General features: G+C 41.4%; 3 protein-coding genes across 9 annotated transcripts in view; 2 read left to right on the top strand and 1 right to left on the bottom strand.

The window, feature by feature from the left end:
* The window catches only part of LOC126998193 (adenosine 3'-phospho 5'-phosphosulfate transporter 1-like), a 24,070-nt gene extending 11,679 nt beyond the window's left edge, over window positions 1-12,391 (top strand). For 2 of the 6 annotated variants that reach the window (XM_050859643.1, XM_050859646.1), the window contains 7 exons: window positions 5,930-6,083; window positions 6,523-6,728; window positions 7,248-7,472; window positions 7,781-7,931; window positions 8,637-8,890; window positions 9,595-9,684; window positions 10,431-12,391. In XM_050859643.1, the coding sequence (XP_050715600.1) occupies window positions 5,930-6,083; window positions 6,523-6,728; window positions 7,248-7,472; window positions 7,781-7,931; window positions 8,637-8,890; window positions 9,595-9,684; window positions 10,431-10,598 (1,248 nt within the window). In that variant the 3' untranslated portion in view covers window positions 10,599-12,391. Of the gene's footprint in view, window positions 1-2,201; window positions 2,341-2,381; window positions 2,505-5,659; window positions 5,698-5,929; window positions 6,084-6,522; window positions 6,729-7,247; window positions 7,473-7,780; window positions 7,932-8,636; window positions 8,891-9,594; window positions 9,685-10,430 lie in introns of those variants that run through there. The other 4 variants (XM_050859645.1, XM_050859647.1, XM_050859644.1 and 1 more) reach the window with 4 other exon arrangements.
* On the bottom strand, window positions 6,556-17,333 carry LOC126998195 (transcriptional adapter 1-like). Of its 2 annotated transcripts, none has more exons than XM_050859651.1 (8): window positions 15,612-17,333; window positions 15,074-15,250; window positions 14,601-14,732; window positions 13,767-13,982; window positions 13,383-13,531; window positions 13,080-13,242; window positions 12,470-12,662; window positions 6,556-6,704 (listed from the first exon to the last, which is right to left on the bottom strand). In XM_050859651.1, exons 1-7 carry the CDS (start codon window positions 15,729-15,731, stop codon window positions 12,486-12,488), a joined length of 1,134 nt encoding a protein of 377 aa, XP_050715608.1. In that variant the 5' UTR covers window positions 15,732-17,333; the 3' UTR covers window positions 6,556-6,704; window positions 12,470-12,485. The 2 variants fall into 2 exon arrangements, with proteins under 2 accessions (XP_050715608.1, XP_050715607.1); XM_050859650.1 differs by lacking the exon at window positions 6,556-6,704 and adding an exon at window positions 10,964-11,800 and having other exon boundaries at window positions 15,612-17,327.
* A 2,353-nt stretch (window positions 17,334-19,686) lies between these two features.
* Window positions 19,687-23,629, top strand: part of LOC126998194 (SEC14-like protein 2) — a 30,100-nt gene continuing 26,157 nt past the window's right edge. Inside the window, exon 1 of the mRNA XM_050859649.1 lies at window positions 19,687-20,155. Coding sequence (XP_050715606.1) covers window positions 20,015-20,155 — 141 coding nt within the window. The 5' untranslated portion in view covers window positions 19,687-20,014. The remainder of the gene's footprint in view (window positions 20,156-23,629) is intronic.

Below are 23,629 nucleotides of genomic sequence, written 5' to 3'. Positions count from 1 at the left end.
ACATTGATGTTTTGCAAGGAAGAATTTAAGGTTAATAGTACGTGATACCAATGCGAATTCATGAGTTCAATAGGAAGAAAAAAAGGAAATATTCGTAAAAACATCGAAGAAGTTGTTGGGAATTTTGATTTTTCTGAAGTTTAGCGGCGGGAAAGAGGACGTTGAAGATTTGAAAGGAGGAGTAGACAGTAAATAATGCATAATAAAATATATAAGTAAAGAGAAAGGCAGAAACACATAGACAGAACGATAAAGAGGAATAAATAAAGTAGGAAAAAAACGTGGGATTGCGGAAACCTGATAAAAGAAGGGAGAGCGGAAACAATAAGGAGACAGACTAAATAAATGGATAAATGAATAGAAAATCGATAAAATAAATGAGAATACGAGTTTATTATAGATGAATGAAACTTGTTTAGCGATGCCGTAAGTGGTTCAAGGTGATAGATGTTTGAATTAATATAAATGAATGAATATGTAACAGAAAACTGTAAACGAAGTAAATAATAAAAAAAACAAGTAAACAAACCAATCAATCTGTTTATTATTATGTCTGGTGGTAGTAGCAGTAACAGTAGTAGTAGTAGTAGTAGTAGTAGTAGTAGTGGTAGTGGTAGCAGTAGTAGTAGTAGTAGTAGTAGTAGTAGTAGTAGTAATAATCTCTTTTGCGTAAGAAACCACAGACACTTAACATGTGACAATACAATGGTGTGTGTGTGTGTGTGTGTGTGTGTGCAGCAAGGAGTGGGCGGCAACCTGGCCAGAGAGTTTCTTTTACTATATTTGCGTAGAGAGAGAGAGAGAGAGAGAGAGAGAGAGAGAGAGAGAGAGAGAGAGAGAGAGAGAGAGAGAGAGAGAGGACCACAAGTCATGAGGATATGCGAAGAAAACGGGAGAGGAAAAAAAATCTTAGGAGTGAAAGAAAATGGGGAATGGGATAAAAAAAAGATGAAAATGACATAACCGAGAGAGAGAGAGAGAGAGAGAGAGAGAGAGAGAGAGAGAGAGAGAGAGAGAGAGAGAGAGAGAGAGAGAGACCATGGACACACACACACACACACACACACACACACACAGTTTCCCTTCTCCATGCACAAGCCCTCTGATCTATGGCTTATATAGGTAAGTGGCACAGGGCGGGCGGGGTCCTCTGCGGCACAGCTCGGCGGCGGCACGGGGCAAGACTCCGCTCAATATTGGCAGAGTGACGCCCAGTATTGATCGAGGCATTCCCACTCCCTCCCAAGGCCCTCACCACCCCAAAATGCTAGCCATGGGACCACCAGCGCGGGTTGTCCCTTCTCTCTCTCTCTCTGGTTATTATTATTATTATTATTATTGTTATTTTTTTCTATTATAGGCCAAGAATGTCATCCCCTCTGTAAAGTCCAATGAATCCTCTCTCTCTCTCTCTCTGGTTAGTAATATTATTTTTGTTATTTTTTTCTATTATAGGCCAAGAATGTCAGCCCCTCTGTAGACTCCAAGGAAGTTTATATATACATCTAATCACGGGTTCAAAAAGGGGACACATTAGCCTTAGAAAAGAGCAAAAAGATGTGGCTTTCCTTCTAGCTGGTCGTGGGTTCGATACCCGGCGCCGGAAATTTAGTCTGGATATATTTCTCGTATGTTGCGTGACAGCGGAGGTCGTACAGGTGTTGTGGGAAGTTAAACTCGAGCAATACACTACTACTGCTACTATTAATTCACTATAAAAAAATAACTAATAATCGAGGGAACATATTCAGAAAGGTGGGATTCTTTAAATTACCTGTCTCAAACTTCTGCCATCTTCCACAGCAGTTTCCATGTATAGATGTGCACAAAATTGATTGATAGCTTATTGTTGCAGATATAGAACAATAAAATGCCCGTGGAAAGATAAATACATTAATAATCGAGGCAGCATATTGAGAAGGTTGGGATTCTTATGGAAGGGTTTAGTCCTTCTGTCAAACTTGTGCCATCCTCCATATTAGTTTCCTTGTGTTGATGTGAATGAAATTGATTGATAGCTTATTGTTGCAGGTATAGAACAATAAAATGCCCGTGAAAAGGTAAATACAGTAAAATCGAGGCTTCAATAAAAAGGTAAATACAGTACCATCGAGGGAGCTGTCAAACTTGTACCATCCTCCATATCAGCAGTTTCCATGTATAGATGTGAATAAGATTAATTGATAGTTTACCGTTGCAGGTATAGAACAATAAATCCCCGTGAAAAGGTAAATATTGTAGGCTCGTAGTACTGGATGACGTCATTGTTTGTATACGTCAACAAAACACTGACCCAGGTGTTGGCCGGCCTGGCTGACCTGCATAACCTTCCCACGCACTGTAAGCACCTCTACACAACCTTAATATACCACTTTAACCTTTTTTGTTACAGCCAAAGTACATCAAAAAGGGACACAGGAACAAGGACAGCATGCACCAGTAGCAGTATTTCAACCCTTTCAACGGCCAGAGAATACCAGGACGGGGCACCAGTATGTTAACCGGTACTTAAACTTTTTTCAACCGTTAAAGTACATCACTGTAACTTTTTTTTTTACAGCCCAAGTACATCAGAAAGGTACATAGGAACAAGGACAGCAGGTACCAGTACCGGTATTTCAACCCTTTCAACGGCCAGAGAATACCAGAACGGGGCACCAGTATGTTAACCAGTATATTAACAAGTATTTTATCTTTTTCAACAGCCAAGGTACATCAGAAAGGGACACGAGGACCAGGACAGCAGGCACCAGTAGCAATATTTCAACCCTTTCAATGGCCAGACAACATTAGAACTAGGCACCAGTATGTTAACCAGTATTTTTTGTTTACAGGCAAAGTACATCACTATAACCTTTTTTACAGCCAAAGTACACCAGAAAGATACACAAGAACAAGGACAGCAGGCACCAGTAGCAGTATTTCAACCCTTGCAATGGCCAGAGAATACTAGAACGGGTCACCTGTATGTAAACCAGTATTTTAAGGAGTATTTTATCTTTTTCAACAGCCAAGGTACATCAGAAAGAGACACAAAAACAAGGACAGCAGGTACCAGTAGCAGTATTTCAACCCTTTCAATGGCCAGACAACATTAGAACTAGGCACCAGTATGTTAACCAGTATTTTTTTTTTACAGGCAAAGTACATCACTATAACCTTTTTTTTACAGCCAAAGTACACCAGAAAGATACACAAGAACAAGGACAGCAGGCACCAGTAGCAGTATTTCAACCTTTTCAATGTCCAAACAACACCAGAACGAGGCACCAGTATTTCGACCAGTATTTTAACTTTTTCAACAGCCAAAGTACCTCAGAAAGATACACAAAAACTAGAACATCACGCACCAGTGGCTGTGATGTGTACTATTCCAGCCATGACTAATTTATTTCAGCAGCCAAAAGTGTTTAAACAGATGTTCCCTAATTTACCTGTGCTGGGAGGGTCTGGCAGGGCTTAAACACTTGAGGGTCAGCACCAGGCCTGCAGCAGCTGTTTGTAATCATCGATGGAGCATATGCAGAGGGTTGGGATTCTCATGGAACCGTTTAGTCCTTCTTGAAACACCTGGGAGATACTTTATAACCTCTGTGCCAATTTTGTGCCATCCTCCATAACAGTTTCCTTGTGTAGATGCTCTTATTAAAAGCTGCCCTACTTGCTCTTGACATCAGCAGGTGCAGTACAGGAAAGCACTAATAGTCTCTCTTAATGTATTGATGATGTATTTAACTTGGTAGTAACGAAGGCAAATATTATTACTACTACTACTACTACTACTACTTGCTTGCCCTTGACATCAGCAGGCACAGTACAGAATAACACTAATATTTTATCTTTATATGTTGGTTCCTGTTGACATACTTGACTTTGTAGTAATTAAAGCAACTACTAGTACTACCAATACTACTATGGTACTACTGTAATGATAATAATATTAACCATACTGATTGTGCATACCATCTCATTTATTACAGCTATTATTTATATTAGCTGAGTGGTTTTCCACCCACTCAATACTTGTGGATCTTATATCATTAATGGCTTGGTCTATGGGTTAGTTGATATCTGTAAAGTGGTTGGGGCAGTTGGTTTCTTTAGCAGCAGCAGTGTTCACCTTCCTCAGGGTCTTGTGAGGGCTTGAGTGTTATTTTACCTCAATTCTGTGCATTTAGGTGGTGTTTCTCAGTTTATTAAGACATGCTATTAATATATGTGTAAACCAAGATGCTTTTTGTTGTGGATATATTTGATTTGACCTTGAAATAGCTGTGATTCAAAGATATATTCACTCTAGGGCCTTCACAGCTGTATTCCGATAAACTACGTGAAAAACATCATATTTTACCCAGAAATTAATAGCCTGTGTTCAGTATAGCTTAATTATCCTTTAATGAAAATTGGTGCCAATTAACATAATTTGTAGAGTTCAATGTTGATATGAAGCCAAAATTTTATACTGGGTGTTTTGTTGCATCTAATAGGTAATAGATGATAGGGTGAGACCCAGATTTTTCAGCGTATGAATGTGATTCCTTAAGTTACAGTGTTACCGTGAATCCTTAAGTTAGTCCCTCACCCCAGCGCACCGGAGACATGTAATTTAGGACAAAGGAGATAACATAGATGCTAGACAAAATAATTTAGGACAAAGGAAATGTAGTAGAAGATAGACAAAATAATTTAGGACAAAGGGAAGGAAGTAGAATAGATATAATGATTTACGACAAAGGAATAAAGTAGAAGATAGACGTGATAAATTATGACAAAAGGGAATAAAGTTGAGGGTTGACAAAATAAATAAGTTTCATACAAGTGTTTTCCCTATGGATTCCTATGTGGTTTGGATGTTGGTCACCATGAAGACTGTTCAGAACAATGTTTAGCTGGAGGTCAAGAGGGCATGGCTCAAAGCTGATGTAATGGCCATATGGGATGGTCCAAATGTGCAGTAATTAAAGATCAATGATTTTTTAACCTGGTAGCTGCGGGGATCATGTTTCTTAAAGGCCCCTCTAAGCAAGAAAAATGAGAAAAAAATCATCACTCACGCAAACCATTTCATAATATATATCAACGCATTGGTGATCAGTTTGTGCATCATCTAGTTTTGGGGGTTTATATCATGGCAAAAATGTCGCTGGTACACGGTAAAGCCACAAATTTGGCCCGTCACTGCTACCGGGTTAATGGGTAATGAATAAGTAATGTTTTGGAGTGAGAATAGCTACAGTTTCCTGTGTCTGCTTATCTAACTGTCATCTGAAATCACAGGTATTAGTTTATCTTCAAAAGTTTCTAAATCCTCAAAGTTTATCTTCCTTCTCAAATATTTACCTAGCTAATCCTAATTGAGTTTCCCCATCATGGAAGAAGGTAGTCTGTCTGCATGGTTTCTGTCACCAGTCCCTTGTATCCCCAAACATCACCATTGCCAGGTTATCGTACTCAGAGCATAGTATTTACCGGTTTCTGACGCCTGACTATTGCCAAGAGACATCAGGATCTAATTCTTTTAACGATAACTATAAATGCGTTTCGTTATTGGGGCCCAGAAGACAGTTTTGGGGTAGGAAGTCAGGAAATATAAGAGGCTGAGTACGACAGTCTGGCAATATTGCTCCACATGAATCTTAAGTTAATGACATAATTTCAGCCAGCATTTGGATGGTCTCTGGCTTAGTGATGGCATAGGTAAGTGAAGAGTTCTTGCATAAGCATAAACACGCTATCAAAACTCTTCCTTTGCTTATATTTCACCATATATTCACTACATTATTTCTTTGACTTCTTTCATGCCAGAATTTATTGATATGCTTGTCCTACCCTAAACCATATTTGGGTGTTTGCATCTCAGCACCGTGGATTGTCATATGATGCGGTTGTTTTGAGAATAATGTCTGATGGAATGTAACTTTGATTTCAGAATCTTTCCAGAATGGCTGAATACACCTTATCCTCCTTCTCCGAGTCCTGGATTGCAAGTCTGATTCTGAATTTGCTGTGCTATGCTACGGTATTTGTCCCGGGATATCTTCTCATTCGGTACTTTAAGAAATCAAAGTACATCGAAAGAGCAGGTGGGCTTGTGTTTACCTTGTTTTTATCTCACCTTGTATAACTTGTTAGGCATGGGTGGGATCATCTTCATAGCAGTGCACTGAAAGACCTTTTATTATTGCATGTGAAGGAAAGAAAGAAAGAGGGTGCAGGTGGGCAAGCTTGGTTCTGTTCCTGGCTATGGCAACACTTTTATTCAGCATGATCATCCACAGGTAGAAGAGAGAGAGACAGGTGAAAGGCATGTTTAAGGTTTGATAGATAATTGATGTGTGATAGATAATGCAATAGAATAATGAGTATGTTTGATGTCAGATAGATAATGCAATTGATCAGTGAGCATGATTGAGGTCTGATGGATAACTAATGTGATAGATAATATTGCAATAGACCTGTGAATCCCTAACTTGCTGTAGCCAATAGAATGATGATACTCACCCTTATCAAACCCCCCTTCAGGTTCTGGCCTATTTTCCCGCGTGGTCACCTCCTGCGTGTTCGGCCAGAGCTATGACAAGTTGGCCACCACAGACCCAGCACACTCCCGGCCCACGCCTCCCGAAAAGAGCTTCTCCTCCAAATGTTTGCAGCTGAGTTTCTGCTTCCTGGGGCTGCAGGTGTCGTACCTCACCTGGGGTGTCCTGCAGGAGAAGATCATGACAAAGGTAGGACTTTTTTCAACTGAGGAGGTAGAAATCATGATAAATAAATAAAAGTAAATAAATACATGAAATAGATAAGTCCCCCCCCTTCCCCACACAGTTAACCCTTTGATGGCAGTAATATTTGAAGAGTGGCTCCCCCAAAAATGAATCGTCTGTATATAGTCACTGCTGACCTTAGGACCTTAGCATAAATATAGTTCTGCTGCATTAGAGATGTTTTAAGTATCATTGAATTGTAGCAACCACTTTTTGTCCCATTCCTGTAGCTTGGTGATGTCTTTCTTTAGGAAATCCACAGTCAAGGGGTTAAGAGGGCGATTGGGAGTAAATTATCCCACACATTCCCTGGGTAGTATTGTTGTATATATCTCTAACTCCAAACATTATTGACTTTTAGGAATAGCAGAATTCTGAAGGCAAGCTTTTTATGTTTAATGGGTGGTTGTGAGTAATATATACAACATCTCCTCAGGGAAGTATTGTTATGTACGTCTAACTTTTAACATTATTGACCTTCAGGAATACCAGAACTCTGAGGGCAGCATCGGCCACTTCAAAGACTCTCAGTTCCTGGTGTTTGTGAATCGCATCCTGGCCTTCCTGCTGGCGGCCGTGTACCTGACCTGCACCCGCCAGCCCCGCCACACCGCCCCCATCTACAAGTACTCCTACTGCTCCTTCTCCAACATCATGAGCTCCTGGTGTCAGTATGAGGCGCTCAAGTATGTCACCTTTCCGACGCAGGTGAGAATATTGAAGGATTTTTTTACCTTCAACCTAAATTCCGATACATATGACGGTTACACTCCTTTCTAGTACTATTAAGACATTGCGCAGAGTGTATGTATTTCAGTGGTTTATTCCAAGGATGGTGTGTTGTATTATCATTCGTCTCTATCTCACAGGTCTTTTTTTACCTTCAACCTAAATTTCGATACACATGACAGTTACACTCCTTTCTAGTACTATTAAGACATTGCGCAGAGTGTATGTATTTCAGTGGTTGATTTTAAGGATGGTGTGTTGTATTATCATTCCTTTCTCTTTCACAGGTCTTGGCCAAAGCATCAAAAATCATCCCCACAATGATAATGGGGAAGATAATCGCCTCCAAAAAGTATGAGTACTATGAGTATGTGACGGCCTTGTTGATCTCCTTCGGGATGACCATGTTCCTTCTAGGCTCAACAGAAGCCCATGGAAGTAAGTGGATGACACTATTCAGTAAGTAATCAGTAAGTGTTAATAGGAAGCTGGGAATATGTAATGGGAAACAGTCACTCACACACCATCTATTTCTGTAACTGTTATTCATGGTTATATATTAAATGCTGCCAAGTCCTCTCCAATACACAGCCTCAATCTCTTCCTTGGCCTGCCTGGTGGGTGGCGGCCTGGCACTTCCACCCCGACACCTCTTTCTAATGCTTCAACATCCCCCCTCCTCTTTATATGTCCAAACCACCTCAGTCTCCTTACTCTCAGCACTGTACTCAGCTCCTGCAATCCACATCTTCTTGTCCTCTCTTCACTAGACACCCCACACATATATACATGCATTAATAATTTAGTGGCCCATTGTTCTTGTGTCCCAATGTGCAGTACAATAAGTAAAGATTTATAAGCTCATTTGGTGCCTTTCTACAGCTATTTCCAGTACCATTACCATACTTTTATTGTTCATTTAAAACTCGTATATAATAATTCAGAGGGAAGTTGTTCTTGTTTCCCATGTGCAGTATAGTAAGTAATGACCCATGAGCTCATTTGCCGCCTTTCAACAGCCTCCTCCAGCACTACTACCTTACTTTTGTTCATTTAAAACTCATATATGATAATTTAGCGGGCAATTGTTCTTGTATCCTTTGTAAGTAATGACTCATGAGCTCACTTGCCGCCTTTCCACAGCCTCCTCGAGCACAACAACCTTATCGGGCGTCATCATCCTGGTGGGCTACATGTCCTTCGATGCCTTCACCTCAAACTGGCAGGGGGAGCTCTTCAACCAGCACAAGATGTCGTCGGTCCAAATGATGTGTGGCGTCAACCTGTTCTCCTGCCTGTTCACCACCACCTCCCTCATGCAGCAGGGCACCTTCAGCGTCTCCCTGCAGTTCATGCTCACGTATCCCGGGTTCTTTTGGGACAGTTTGATCCTCTCGGTAAGTGTTGTGTGTCACGTGGCTGTTTGGGTTGCTGTTGTTTATGTTACCGGCAGTGTGTTTGTCTAGTAATTAGTGTTGGCCTTTGTTTGATCTTTGTTTAATTCTTCCTTTTATTAGTGTTTTCTTTCTTATTCTTTGTTTTACGTCCTTATTTCCTTCCTCCTCCTAGTTATTTTCTCCCTATTCTTTGTTTCATCTCCTTGTTTTCTCTTATAGGGTTGGACAAGCTATGAGTCTCTCAGTCTTGACAGTCATAGACTCTGCTCCCTGATACTGTTGTTATGTACCATGGAATAATGCCCCTGAAGCTATGGGTACTGTCCTGTTCCTGCCATCTTTTGCTTTATGTGTTTTTGTTATGATGGTACAAAATGACCATTCCCTAGCATAAAATAAGCATTAATAGCATAAGAATAAGATTAATGGAGATTGTTTTAGGGCTTCTGACAGATATTACAATGTTTTTAGAAAGAAGTATGTAGGTATATATACAATCATCCCTCAAATAGTGCGGTTTCCAATAGTTCGGTTTTGGTTTTATGTGGATTTTCTAAGAAGATTTTTTCGGATTTTTAAATTTCGCGATGAGCAGGAAATTTAAAAATCCTAAAAGATCTTCTCTGACACTCTGTATAAAACCGAAACTGTACTATTTAAGGGACGACTGCATTAGTATTTCATGTCTTTTTTTTCCCTCCCAGGTGTGTTCAGCCACCGGTCAGCTGTTCATCTACTACACTATATCCGTCTTTGGTCCTGTCGTCTTCATCATCATCATGACCATACGGCAGGTGGGTGTGGGAGCGTGCAAGGACTGACTTTTCCTTCCTAGTCGACCATACGTAGACACTGTTGCTTCGTATGATTGCTGATGGCGTTTTTTTGTTTTGCTGTTATTGTTTTGTTCATGTTATTCATTTTCCTTTACTTTTTGGGTTTTAGTTTGAGGCATTGAGTGAGTTTTCCTTCCCAACAGACTGCTGAGACACACTGTAGCTGTTTATGATTGCTAAGGCTCTTATTATTTTTGTTTTTTATTATAATTTAGCTCATGTAATTATTTTTTTCTACTATTACTACTATTTCTGTTATTACTGTTACTGTTTGCCTCAGACTCTAGTTTTTGACATAGTATATAATTTGGCACTTTACAGATTAACCCGGTAGCAGCGGGGATCATGTTTCTTAATGGTCCCTCTAAGCGAGAAAAATGAGAAAAAATCATCACTCACACAAACCATTTCATAATATATATTAAACTATTTGTGATCAGTTTATGTATCATCAATTTTTTGGGGTTTAAATCATGGCACAAATTTGGCCCGTCGCTGCTACCGGGTTAAACAGCAACACTAACTTTGATGACAGTGCAAGTACATATCAATTTATAACCTCAAGGGAACATGTTATTCTGAAATTGACCTCTCCTTTGGCAACTCCTCTGTACTTTTTTTTATAGGAGCGGTGATTAGCGGGCTTTTTTTTTCCTTGAACTGTTTCCTTTGCTGTAAAAAAATAAAATGTCCTTTCTCTGCAGGGTCTGGCCATCCTTCTGTCCTGCATCATCTACTCTCACCCTGTTACTCTGATGGGCCTGCTGGGCATCCTGCTGGTCTTCACTGCCATCTTCCTGCGGTTATACTGCAGCTACCGCCTCAAGCAGGTTCAGCAGAGGAGGGCGATGAGCGACACGACCAAAGTGTAGCTTCCCGTGCTGGTTCAGACTCTGCCGTTCATTGTTGATTCATGTGTAAGGTTCGTAACAGCCAGGTTAGTTTGATTACATGTTTAGGTTGATTTGAGTAATGTTCACTTTCTTTCCCTTGTTGAATACAGATATTTATCCTTCCATAGCCTTAGACTGTTGACTATTTGACCGAGGGTAAAGGGCATTATAAAAGAAGAAAGGATTTAATAGCCACTTTATCCAACAATCCATAATATTACAGTCTTTCAATAATGTTTCTCTGGTGAGTGCCTGAGGGTGTGGTTCAAGCCTCTGTCAGTTGATTTTACTCAGCTCATTGCTTTCCAAACAGGCGTTAATGGTGACACTTGAGATCTTCCACATCCTTTGTAAGCTTTTATTATATTTGTTTACACTTTGAGTCAGACAAAAGCCCCATTACTGGGAAAGTGCTGCTATAGCGTCAATACCTGTCTGTAGTTTTCAGTGTACGTACTTCCTTGTAACACACCCCTGAATGGGCTGCTTTCTTATAGTCAAACCATTTTAAATAGTTTGTTTGGGTGTTCAATTTTGTAGGTTCTTTCCTTCCCTATGCTTTGTCACACAGTCCCAACATCTATCCCTTACTCTCATATGTTAGCTATGGGTAACATACGAGAGGGAAAAATAGGTGTTGGAACTGTGTGGCAGAGCAGAGGGGAGGAAAGGACCCGCGGAATCAAACACCCAAACGGACTATTTGAAATGGTTTGACTACAGTAGCTGTTGTGACTGAAGCACAAAGCTGAGGGAGCATTTCAAGGTTTATATTGGGGCTGAACTTGCCCGAGGTTGTGGAACTTGAGATGCAAGGACGCTACACAGAGTAAGTGAATCTATTCATAATTGATCATGAGGAATCTCCTTAGTTGTGCTTCTTGTTTTAAGAGAAGGCAGTTTTAGTTTAGTCAGGGTGATTGTGGTCACCAGTACATTGCAGTATTTCAAAACATGGTCGTGAGTTGCAGACTTTACCGTTCATTTATCTTCTCAGAGATCAGAGGCGGTGAGGGATCATGTATATACACATCCATAAGTATCACGACCTTAACCCAGCCATATTGGTGTTGCAGCTTTGGCTGACCACAGACCTAGAGTGATATTCTTTCCTTGTCCTCACCTTGAAACAGTGCTGGGAGGACTAGACAAGGATTTCTTTCTAGCACTGACAACCATTTCTGTAATGATATGATAGTTATTTATGTTGTATCTAATAGTGTTTCATGGTATTTGTAATGATTTACAGCATGTAGTTGTGTACATGCCTTTGGGGTACCATAATCTGGGCATTTCCTTACGCAGGCCAGGTCTGTGATGCCATGGTGCTATAGAGATGAACTATGCACCACTTCATTGTCTGATGCTTGTTGGGAAAGTCACACGATGAGTTATAGAGTTTGTTTTGCCAGTGTTAAGGACAAGCCACTAGATTGTAAGGTGTCGTTGATATTGATATGATTACAACTATTTATATTTTTGAAGTGAGGCCATGTGTGTGTGTGCGTTTGTGTGTGCATGTTAACAGGTGATGGTTAGCTACCTTTTTACCTCTTAATTTATGAATATATTTATTTTTAGACTTCGTATCCCTTCCACTTCAGAATTTCTTCGTACAAAATAAAATGCAATTTTCTCTGTGTGCATAATTTTAGTGTTTTTATTTTGGCAATTTTCTATTTTCTATTTTTCTTGGATGCTGCCTCATTGTGAGTGAAGCACCTCATAGAGAAAGCTTGATTTTATTGTACTTAATAAAACATTTACAATCAGATGTTTTTGTTGTATCATATCATAGTATTACATTAGTTGGCTGTAAAATGGGATAGATGAGGTGCACTTGAGCCCACCTTCATAGTGGCGGCCTCAGTTGACGGGGTTGGCGGCCAGCCTGTGCTCCTTGAGGGTGTCACGCAGAGAGGCCTCCTGGGCAGCCATGGCCTCCTGCTCCACCTCCCCGCAGCTTGGGTGCCACAGGCGGGCTGATATCCTCTCCATGCCCAGGATGTACACGGAGTGGCTGGGCAGCACACTCTTGTGGACCTGAGGGAGAGTTTGCAGGATGGTGGTAAGTTATGAACAGCTGCCAAAAATAGTATTGAACACCCTTGGCTCGATGGAATGGAATTTGGGCTTGATTTGCAGGCATGCTGTTGTGTCTGTTAGGTTGGTATGAATGAATGAACTCTAGCCACTGGTACCAACCTTAATGACACAACACCATGCCTATAAATTTTGCTCTGATTCTATTCCACCGACCCAAGAGTGTTTGATACTTTTTTTGACAACTGTGCAGCCTAACAGTGTTCCTTACTCCTAGACAATTCATAAGTAAGACAATTTGATCACATCTCTCTAAATAAAGGAATAAAATTGTAAGGTCACAAGCTGAATTAATGAGTTACACAATATACTATGGCATAGGGTGTCAGTCAAGTCAGGTCTCTCACCCTCCCTTACCTGAAGAGTCTCAAAGAGGTCTCTGCAGCTGATGGGAGGAAGGGATTGCTCCACCTGGGGGGCACACGAGGCCAAGTGGGCTGCGTTCTGCTCCGCCAGGTCCACCGTGGGCCACACCGGGCGCTCCCCTGTGTCGCCACCTTCACTCACTGGTAGGCCGAGACTGTGAAGTGGAAACCAGGCAAAGATTAGGTTCAATACATCACAGAATTGAATTAACACACTATTTACTCAAAAACAAGCCTTTAAATCCTCACCAACACTACTATCAATATCAGTGTTAAGCTCAGAAATATAACTCGCCTCTCAGAAGTCCAGTCCGACAAGGAGGCAGTGTTTCTGAGCCAAGGGTTGGGGGGAGTGGTGCCCAGGGAGTGGATGAAGCAGCCCTCCCTCATTCGGTAGCCACGCCGCCGTCTGATCACAGCAAACAGTATGTCCTTGATGCATTGCTGAAAGTGACATAAGAAAGAGTCCTGATGGTGATTGAAGGTGTATACACTTTGATTTTACCCAACAAAAACTTGCACTTCCACCCATCATGCAAACCTATTGGTGCTATAGTCTAAAGCTCTAAACATTAAAAACAATAAATAAATAAATGAAAAGAAAGAAAAAAGGGGTATCTTCCAGTAACATTCTCCCAAGACTCTTCAACCACCACATAGCAGCTTGGCAATACCGTACCTGTGTGGCCTCCTGCAGCATGCTGGTCACATTGTCCGCCACCTGAGTGATGCCGTGGTCCCAGGCGGCCAGCAGCAGGCGGCCCTTTAGTGGTGCCGAGTCCAGCAGGCACATGGAGCGGGACATATAGCCGGCCCCAGCGTCCATGATGGCCTGGGGCTCATGCAGTGTGGCTGTGGCGGCGATACTCTGCACGGTGACTGGCTCAAAGTTGCCCTGGAAATAAGGGAAGCTTGTATTCTGCTTACAGTTGGCTTCATTTGAAAATAATGGTGTGAGAATGATGAACTTGTTATCATGTAGCACAATGTGTAGATATGAATACCTACACATTCTTACAAAGCATTAAAATACTTTGCTCATCATACATTTTCGTTTCTAGTTTTAAAAAAGACCTTCCTGACAATACACTTAAATATTTGCCAAACACTGGTATAATTCCACCACAGCACATCACTCAAGTGACTTATGGACTTGTGTCAATTATTTCAATTAAAAACAACCATCAGATCTCAAACCCGAGCATGCCTCTCTCATTTACATTCATGGACAATTTTTCTGTTTCACAATTTATTTTCTTCATGTGTTGGCCTATTGCTCTTGTGGCTTAGTTTGAAGGGCACTCTTAATCTGTTGTCTTTCACCACATAGACATCAGGTCTCCTCATGATGCTGTTTGCTGGCCCTATCCAAACTTCCGTTCAATTCTACTAATATTAATTTCTACAGTTACAGTAACTTTGCACGTCTTTAGTATGTTATTAGTGACTTCACATGTGAGTAGGTTAGGTAATCTTTGGTACATTTTCTATGACTTTACACACATATACTTACATCAGAGGGAGGCCGTGCTAATTTCTTAATTTTCTTTGCCTTAAGCTTCTTGCGGTCAGCTGGTGGAGTGGAATGTATATTTGTGGATGTAGAGTGGTCCCAGACTCCTGTTCCTCCACCAACATCCATCCGCTGTGTAAGAATAAAACTGTTATCAGTATCTGAAGAGCATGATGTGACATGATAAGCTGCTTTTGCTTTTAATCAACTAATAACTTCATTTATTATGAGATTATTTAACAAATGGTCTTCACATTCAACTGTTGTCTAATCTTTGCTGTCCTGCATGAACTCTTTGCTAAATGAGGCTGCAAGCTAGGTATGGGAACACAGCATTCTCACAGCTCTTTGAAATAAAGGTTATGTATTGCCTCTGAACTGGATTAGTCAGTATTCATGATTATGCAAATATGAAAATCAGTTCTGGACACTACTGTTATGGAAAAAAGGTCTACATTAGTAAAGGTCCCTGCCTGTTCATCATGGCGGTGGTGTGAGTCGGTGCGTGAGGCTGTGGAGGAGGAGGAGGAGGAGGACACGTAGAACATCTGGCACTTGGCAAAGATGGCGAGAAGGAAGTCATTGTGTAAGTGGACGGTGTTGAGAGCCAGAAGGTCTCTTGCGGAAGTGTCAAACTCCTCCTTCGTCATCTGGAACGAGTGAAAACAGTTACCAAATAGCTTTATACACCTATTATAGTGACAACAGGTTCTTATCCTTAGTGGCAACAGGTTACTATTTTGGCAGAGATTTGTAACTATTCATTACATTTACATAGGGTTCTGTAAATTCTAAGAAAACTTGGTGAGCAGTGTTTGTCTTGAATTGACTGTAATTCTACATATTTACCAATGAACGTTCCTACTAGAAAAGAAATGCATCAGTACAACCTCTATTTTTGCCTTCAGGTGTAATAGGAAACCAGATTATTAGGTTTTGTATACATGTTATCTTTACCTAAATCTCCATCTCTTTACCTACAACATGCACCAAATCCAGCCACTAACTCACCCGCATCCTGAACCATTGCTTCATATAGTAGAAATACTTGACTTTCTTCTCCGGCCCCAGCGCCTCTTCCAGCCTCTTCCTCGTGGTGTTGAGGTGGTCTGAGGATACTGTTGATGTCATTGTCCTTAATTCTCGGCCCTTCCACAAGATTATATTTTAACGATACAGAACCGAACCCAAGCTGTCAGTGAGGGTGATTCTTGGGTCCTGTTCCTTTCTCCCTCCCATAAGCCACTTGGATCTTTGCAGTGGTACAATAGATGCTTTCCTTCTCACTATTTCACCCTTGATCTGACATCTTTGTGGTATATATAGAACAGTAAACACTAGTGGTATCCATATCCCCAGTGTGGTGGGAGTAAAACCATTTGGAGATGTGGTTTCTGGGGTGATGGTCAATTAGTATAGCTACCGTTGGACTACTCTTTGCAGTGGTACAATGGATGCTTTCCTTCTCTCTGTTTCACCCTTGATCAGCCTTCTTTGTGGTATATATATAACAATAAACACTAGTGGTATCTTTATCTTCTGTGTGGTGGGAGTGAAACCATTTAGAGATGTGTTTTTTGGGGTGATGGTCAATTAGTATAGCTACCGTTGGACTACTCCTCTTTGCAGTGGTACAATGGATGCTTTCATTCTCAATGTTTCACCCTTGATCTGCCTTCTTTGTGGTATATATAGAACAGTAGACACTAGTGGTATCTTTATCCTCTGTGTGGTGGGTGTTAAACCATTTAGAGATGTGGTTTCTGGGGTGATGGTCCCTTAGTTTAGCTTCCGTTGGACTACTCCTCGTTTTCGGTCTCTTGTCTTTAGTTCTCACGTCTTTATCGGTGGTTCTCGGTCTGTTAATAAATAGTGAAGGTGTCCTGAGGTGCAAGATAGGGCAGGCAGAGGGTGAGAATGTTTGTTGCTCAGGTACTTGTGATGCTGGGCTTGTGTTACATATGTGCTTTTATTTCCAGCCCTTTTACTTTAACCACTACTACAGGGTTGATTTTCTCTCCTCCCTGCCACACAAAAGTACTTCTAGGGTGAGAATGTTTGTTACTCGTGTACTCGTAATGCTGGACTTGTGTTAATTGTCTGCCTTATTTCCAGTCCTTTTACTTTAACCACTACTTCAGGGGTGATTTTCTCTCCTTGTATCTTAACCACTACTACAGGGTTGACTTTCTCTCCTCCCTGCCACACAAAAGTACTTCCAGGGTGAGAATGTTTGTTACTCTGGCACTCGTGATGCTGGACTTGTTACTTGTCTGCCTTATTTTCAGTCCTTTTACTTTAACCACTACTACAGGGGTGATTTTCTCTCCTCCTTGTATCTTAACCACTACTTCAGGGTTGACTTTCTCTCCTCCCCGCCTCACAAAAGTACTTCCAGGGTGAGAATGTTTGTTACTCGTGTACTCGCGATGCTGGACTTGTGTTAATTGTCTGCCTTATTTCCAGTCCTTTTACTTTAACCACTACTACAGGGGTGATTTTCTCTCCTCCCCGCCACACAAAAGTATATCCAGGGTGAGTGTGGCACTGAAGGAAGGCAGAAGGAGGCATGGAGGCAGGACTGAGGCACTCCACGATGACACAGGGAGCGTTCAGGTAAATGTTTATGTCAATGGGAAATATATATTTAGTATTTTGTTAATAACACGCTAGAAATAGAAGAATGGAGTTATATTTCTTAGGAACGGGTAGTATTTGGAACAGGTATTAGGTGAGCTAGGTTTACAGGAGCTGCCTATACCGGCCTCTTGCAGACTCCTTATATTCTTATGTAGGCCTACTATAATATTTTTTTTACTATAGCTTCCTCGTGGCCAGGCTAGGTAGACTTGGGGGCATACGCTATGAGATGCTAATATACTAGAAATATATATTGTAGCATTTGGACACCATCATACATTCATACATTCATTTATGACAACTCTACGTATTTTTAGAGTTAACGTTTGAAAGAGTAGCACTTGTAAACTATCACATATATTCATTTATCAGCGCTACAGCTTCCTCGTTGCATTATATTCCACACCTCGAAACCTCAACAAGTACGTCTATTTAAGAACCAAACAAAGCTCAAAAACTCTTGCAAACTTGAAAATTAATAAAATATCTTCGATCGGAGGACTAAACGCCATCTCTGTTCTCTCTAATCACTTTCCTCTTTGCCTTCTTCACCAACCCCCTTCTATTTATCCCCCCCTCCTCCTGTCTGAAAAAAAAGTTATATTACATTCGTAGTTTAATGGCGACTAAAATACTATCCCACGCAGGTTCTCGGTGGACGTTCCGCCTCCGGGTCGTTCTTCGTCCCGGGGAAACTCTCCAGACCCAAGGCAGAGAGTGTCGGGTGCTAGCGCCTCAGCCGCCCCCAGTGCCGCTCCCCGACGAAGACGCCCTCGGCCGAGTCTGTGGCGGGCACGGCTAATGTCAGAGTCGAGTAATGCGGAAGCCTGAAGAAGGTAACAGAATGGAGGTTACGTTCCGCCGAGTCCTGCCCCTTTTGGGCGTAGGTTCGAATCCCACCTGGATATGTTTTTTTTTTTTGTTTTTTTTTTTATGTTTTTCTTAGTGATATAAGTGTGAGGAGGTGGAGGAGGAAAGACGTATGGAGAGGAAAGCACAAAGAAAGATGAATAGAAGGAATTAAGAGAATGATAAGAAAGAGAAATGGAAGGAAAATATAATGAAAAGAAAGAGGAATGGAAGGAAAAGAGAATGGAAGGAAAAGAACATGAAAAGAAAGAGGAATGGAAGGAAAAGAGAATGAATGTAAGGAGAGAGAGAGAGAGAGAGAGAGAGAGAGAGAGAGAGAGAGAGAGAGAGAGAGAGAGAGAGAGAGAGAGAGAGAGAGAGAGAGAGACCTTTAAAAAACTACATGCTACTTAAAGCTGAGCACAACTATATAACCTACAGCAGACCTTTGACAAGCACGTACGCGATCCGGTTGCAAAACTAGGTAACACTGACTGAGCAGAATACACAGGACTGCTTGCACAAGTACTCCTGCTACGGCAGTGATGACACAAAAACACACACACCTAAAAACAACATATAAGGAGTCTGCAGGAGGCAATATGACGTGTAATTTGTAAGGCAACTCTTGTAAGCTTCATCATCTATAACCATAAGTGGATACAAAAACACAAACACACAAAAAGCAACATCAGGAGTCTAGCTGGAGGAGGCCATATGACGTGCAATACTATTTGTAAGGCAACTCCTGTAATTGCTTCTTCTTATCACCCTTCTTGAATACAGATTGATATCCGTGTATCTCCACTGCATGCTATTGTTTTCCTGTATATTTTATTTATCGATCTGCATTGGATGTTTTGTAAGATCTTTTGTATCCTGTGAAAAAAACACCAAGCGGATTATGTAGTAGTAGTAGTAGTAGTAGTAGTAGTAGTAACACGAAGTCCCCAAGAAAATATAGATACACAGAGAAGAATTAAAAGCTTCCATTGCAACACGTACATTATCACCTGTTGCGTCACCTTCTCCCATTACGTTAAAACATTCATCGTAGATACATTCACGTGTCACGCTGTACGCAATATGTTTACGCTATACGGAGACATTTCAGCAACATGGCCATTATTAGTTTCCACGGTTAATTTGAGAACTGGGTGCGTATACACGTGTTCTTGATTCGTCTCCCACGACACACACACACACACACACGTACACACACAGGTAAGCAGGAAGCACTGAAAAGCAAAAGTGGAGGAAAACAAATACATCTGACAAGGCTGTGATCAAGTTTCAATAGGAGTAAAAATATGTTCTTGGCTATGCTTGAATTTTCCTCTTGACAAGCCACGCCGCCTACCTAACTGATCCTACGGCTGGCAGCACGCCGCCCCTCACTGCCCTTCCTCAACATCTTTCCATGCAACAATTTATTTCTCTTATCTCAGCCACGATTTCCTATGTACTGCTAATTATTTATGTTGAGTCATAATGTATATAGGCCTAGACATGCATGATTCGTGGTTTGCGGTGGGAGATTAAGAGCTAGAGGCTTTGGTTTGGCATAAGGTTGAAAGTGGTGGTGATGGTGGCGGGGATGGTGGTGGTGATGGTGGTTGCCTCGTCCCCCACCTGAACCTGGCTGGCTGGCTGGCTCTCCTCACACCGACACAGCTCAGCATAACGGGCGGAGTGAGAGCAACGCTGGCCCTTTAAACCTCACACACACACGCAGCAGCCCATCTTTAAACCTCCCTGAGACAACCTGCGCCAAGTGCCATCAAGCCCCCGAGAGAGCAAACACGGATTACCCAAAATTATCTGGACTGACACAACCACACGTCTCATTATCTTATCGTGGACATCCCTCGGCGTCAGGGGATCAGAAGGTTATCTGAGTGCCCCCGCTTATCTAGGCTGGCGAGATGCGGCTTTTCGGCTGGGAGACAACGCTGGGCTACTACGGTTGGGGAGGGAGTGACAGTGATCCTCAGCCCCTGGAACCAGAAGCAGACGCAGCAGCAGACATGGAGCTCACACCGGAGAGGAAGGAGGCGCTCTCACAGGTCAGTCAAAGCCGGTGTTTTGTAGGTCTTGCTATGAATGTCAAGAGACCTCACTGCATGACAATTGAGGATATGAAAGCTGTTTAGAAAGCTTGTGGTATGCTTGTGTTGTCCTAATCCAGACTGTCATTGTTGTCATACGCTCAGACCCCTTCATCCACCCTCTTCATTCTTGCTTCCTGTGGTGATGTTACGTTTCCGGCTGTATCTGTACTGCTGTATGATTGTTAATGTCGTGTAAGGAAGGCTAGGAAGGTCATTTAGAAAGCTCACGTCATTCTCAGGTTGTGTTGCCTTAGCCCGACTGTCATTGATGTCATACACTCGGGCCCCTTCATCCACCCTCTTCATTCTTGCTTCCTGGTGTGTCTGTATTGATATATGATTGTTATGTCGTACAAGTAAGGGTATGAAGGCTATCTAAAAAAGCCCACGTCATTCTCAGGCTGTCTTCTTAGCTAAACTGTCATTTCTCGTTATGCATTCAGTCCCTTCTAGACCTCCATCCTTGATTATAATGTACTGAGGTGCTGTCATGATTATTACGGCACACAAGTAAGGCTAGGAAGGCTGTTTGTAAAGATTGTTGTCATCCACGGCATACACTCAACCCCTTCCAGTGCCTCACGCCTTCATTCTTACATGCGGAGTAACTGTCATGTTTCCGCTGTGTCTGTACGGCTGTGAGATTGTTATGTAGCCGCAGCAGGAACGGTGTGGCTCAAATGTGTGTGTTTGAGAATGCTGGAGAAGGCGTGGGCAACATCTGGCGTGGCGGGGGAATCGATAAATGAGTCTCGCGGTGTGACGCTGTAGAAGAGAATGCGTCAGGTTGACAACACTTGCCTTGTCTCATGTAACAACGTAATGGCCTTTTGTTTAGGCTTTATAATAGAACGGCTGGTGCGTAAGCCTCGATAGCCAATTGTTTTAACTATCAATGGCAAGTGGAAACACACAATTGGTCCTGTTTAGTTTTTACGGCCAGAAGTAATTGTTTGGATATGAATGCAGTTTTTCAATTCTACTTAGCAACTTCGCAAATATGATAGTTTAGAGATTGTTGCTTTAAAGACGCGTAAAAGGGCCTAGCATGTTTATTTATAGTGCCAGAAGTAATTGTTGGGATATCAATGTAGCTTTCCAATGATTACTTCGCAAATATGATAGCTTAGGATCCTTGTATTGAAGACCAGCGTAATCCCATCAACAGGTTGTCTCGAGTAATGGATAAAAGGGGAAGAACACTCATCGACGTGCATTTAATAGTAATAATAATAACGGTAATATCAGTTCCATTCCTTCATGCAAGCAGACACCGTGTTAGTCTTTGCATAGCTGATGTTGCCTCGGGACAGGAAGGGACGTGAAGGGCGTCACCAACAGATTCACGTGTTGCTCGCGGCCCGTCCTTGGAAAGCATCTCATCTCTATACGGCTTGTTGGGGTGTTTGGTTGTTTCAGTGGTCATGTTTTCGCTTGTAGGCTTGTTATTATTGTGTTGTGTGATATTTGTTATTTATATTCCTGTTCTATTATTATCACTATTATTTTTATCCGTAACATTTAATGATATAATAGCTCAAAATAGACTACTACTCTCAACAGTTGGAATGGTCTTAATGATTTAGTATATCGAGGTTTCATTGACTCGTTTGGACTAACAGGCTTTATAATTCTCGCACCAACATATTTACTATTGTCAACTAGTATTTAAAACCTAAGGTCGTTGAGATAAGAAAACCATCGAGGAGCTATTTATCATATCTCCAACTTCAGTCTGAATCTGGGAAAATCCTTACGAGCCACTTTGATGATTGTTATCAATTTACGAGTAGGCTTTATACTATCGAAACGGCGGCTCCTTTAACAACAGCTGAATGACACGAATATCCATCCCTAACTTTGATGATTCTTACTAATTTACGAAAAGGCTTTATACTATCGAAACGGCGACTCCTTTAACAATAGCTGAATGACACGAATATCCATCCCTAACTTTGATGATTCTTACTAATTTACGAAAAGGCTTTATACTATCGAAACGGTGACTCCTTTAACAATAGCTGAATGACACGAATATCCATCCCTAACTTTGATGATTCTTACTTATTACGGATAGGCTTTACATAAACGTCAGCAATTATGGCTCCTTTACGAATAGCTGAACACGATTTGAGTATCCATTAACTAGGTCTTGAGTTATAAGCCTTTAGATTAATCAAAATGTATGGAACGGTACAAGAAAGTATTAAGCGCTGTACGTAAGGAAGTCTACATATTGCCAGCGGTGATAATAGTGTAGAGGTGAAAGTAAATTAATGTAGAAAAAGAATAGTTAAATAAGACTACTATCCATCAGCTTTGTATTGAATTATAAACCTTCAGGTGAGTCAAGATCGTATGGAACGTTACAAGAGAGTGATGAGTTAGTGTAGAGGTGAGGGTAAGTTAAAATAGTATGATATAATGTATGATATAATAGTTGAAGGAGCAACCAGACCGTAGCGCCCAATCACGGTAGCCTGCCCTTGAAAATATATATGTAATGGAGTTGGCATCAAGTACCTGGCTATCGGGTGAGGAGTAAGATAAGTGATTAAAGTTTTATTTTCCAACCAAGCGTCTGTTATATAACCACATATGTTACGCCGACTAAACGAATTTTTTTTCCAACCAAGCGTCTGTTATATGACCACAGATGTTGCGCCGACTAAACGAAACTTTTTCCAACCAAGCGTCTGTTATATGACCACAGATGTTGCGCCGACTAAACGAAACTTTTTCCAACCAAGCGTCTGTTATATGACCACAGATGTTGCGCCGACTAAACGAAACTTTTTTCCAACCAAGCGTCTGTTAAAAAGATTGTCAGCAGATTTGGATCATAAGAGGGGGAGCGAATGTTCAGAAGGTCCGCTAATAATCTACATTCGTGTGAGGAAATCTACCTCACATATAACTTTTAATGCTGAATAATGCTGTGTGTGTGTGTGTGTGTGTGTGTGTGTGTTAGGCGTAGCGGCGAGGGAGGAGCGATGAGTGTTATGAAGCCCTGCAGGTAATGTGTTGTCACGTGCATGAGTCACACACACACACACACACACACACACACACACACACACGTGGGGAAGCACTACGAAACTCACTATAGGATAAAGGAAGGAAGTATTTGATTGGAAAAAAAAGATCATAAAGGAATCAGACTAAAAAAAAAACATGCCATACACAGTCATGTCGAAAGGTATAGTACGAAGAAAACTCCCTCCGAAGTATAGAAAAAAAAAATGGCTGAACTAGGGAATAAAAGAATGCCGAAATGGACACACACACACACAAAAAAAATGAAAAGAAGAAAAGAGAAAGGAAAGTAAAAAGTAACCTCGTGGTACAGTGTCAGTATACCAAAAAAACAAACCTTTTCTCTGATACGAATATATAAAAAAAAAGGATCGAGGACTTGACCACCAAGGA

Source organism: Eriocheir sinensis, chromosome 13 (assembly GCF_024679095.1).
Source record: "Eriocheir sinensis breed Jianghai 21 chromosome 13, ASM2467909v1, whole genome shotgun sequence".
In the NCBI taxonomy this organism is placed as follows: Eukaryota; Metazoa; Arthropoda; class Malacostraca; order Decapoda; family Varunidae; genus Eriocheir; species Eriocheir sinensis.
The sequence above is the reverse complement of the archived record's forward strand: the minus strand, read 5'-3'. Positions and strand labels throughout refer to the sequence as shown.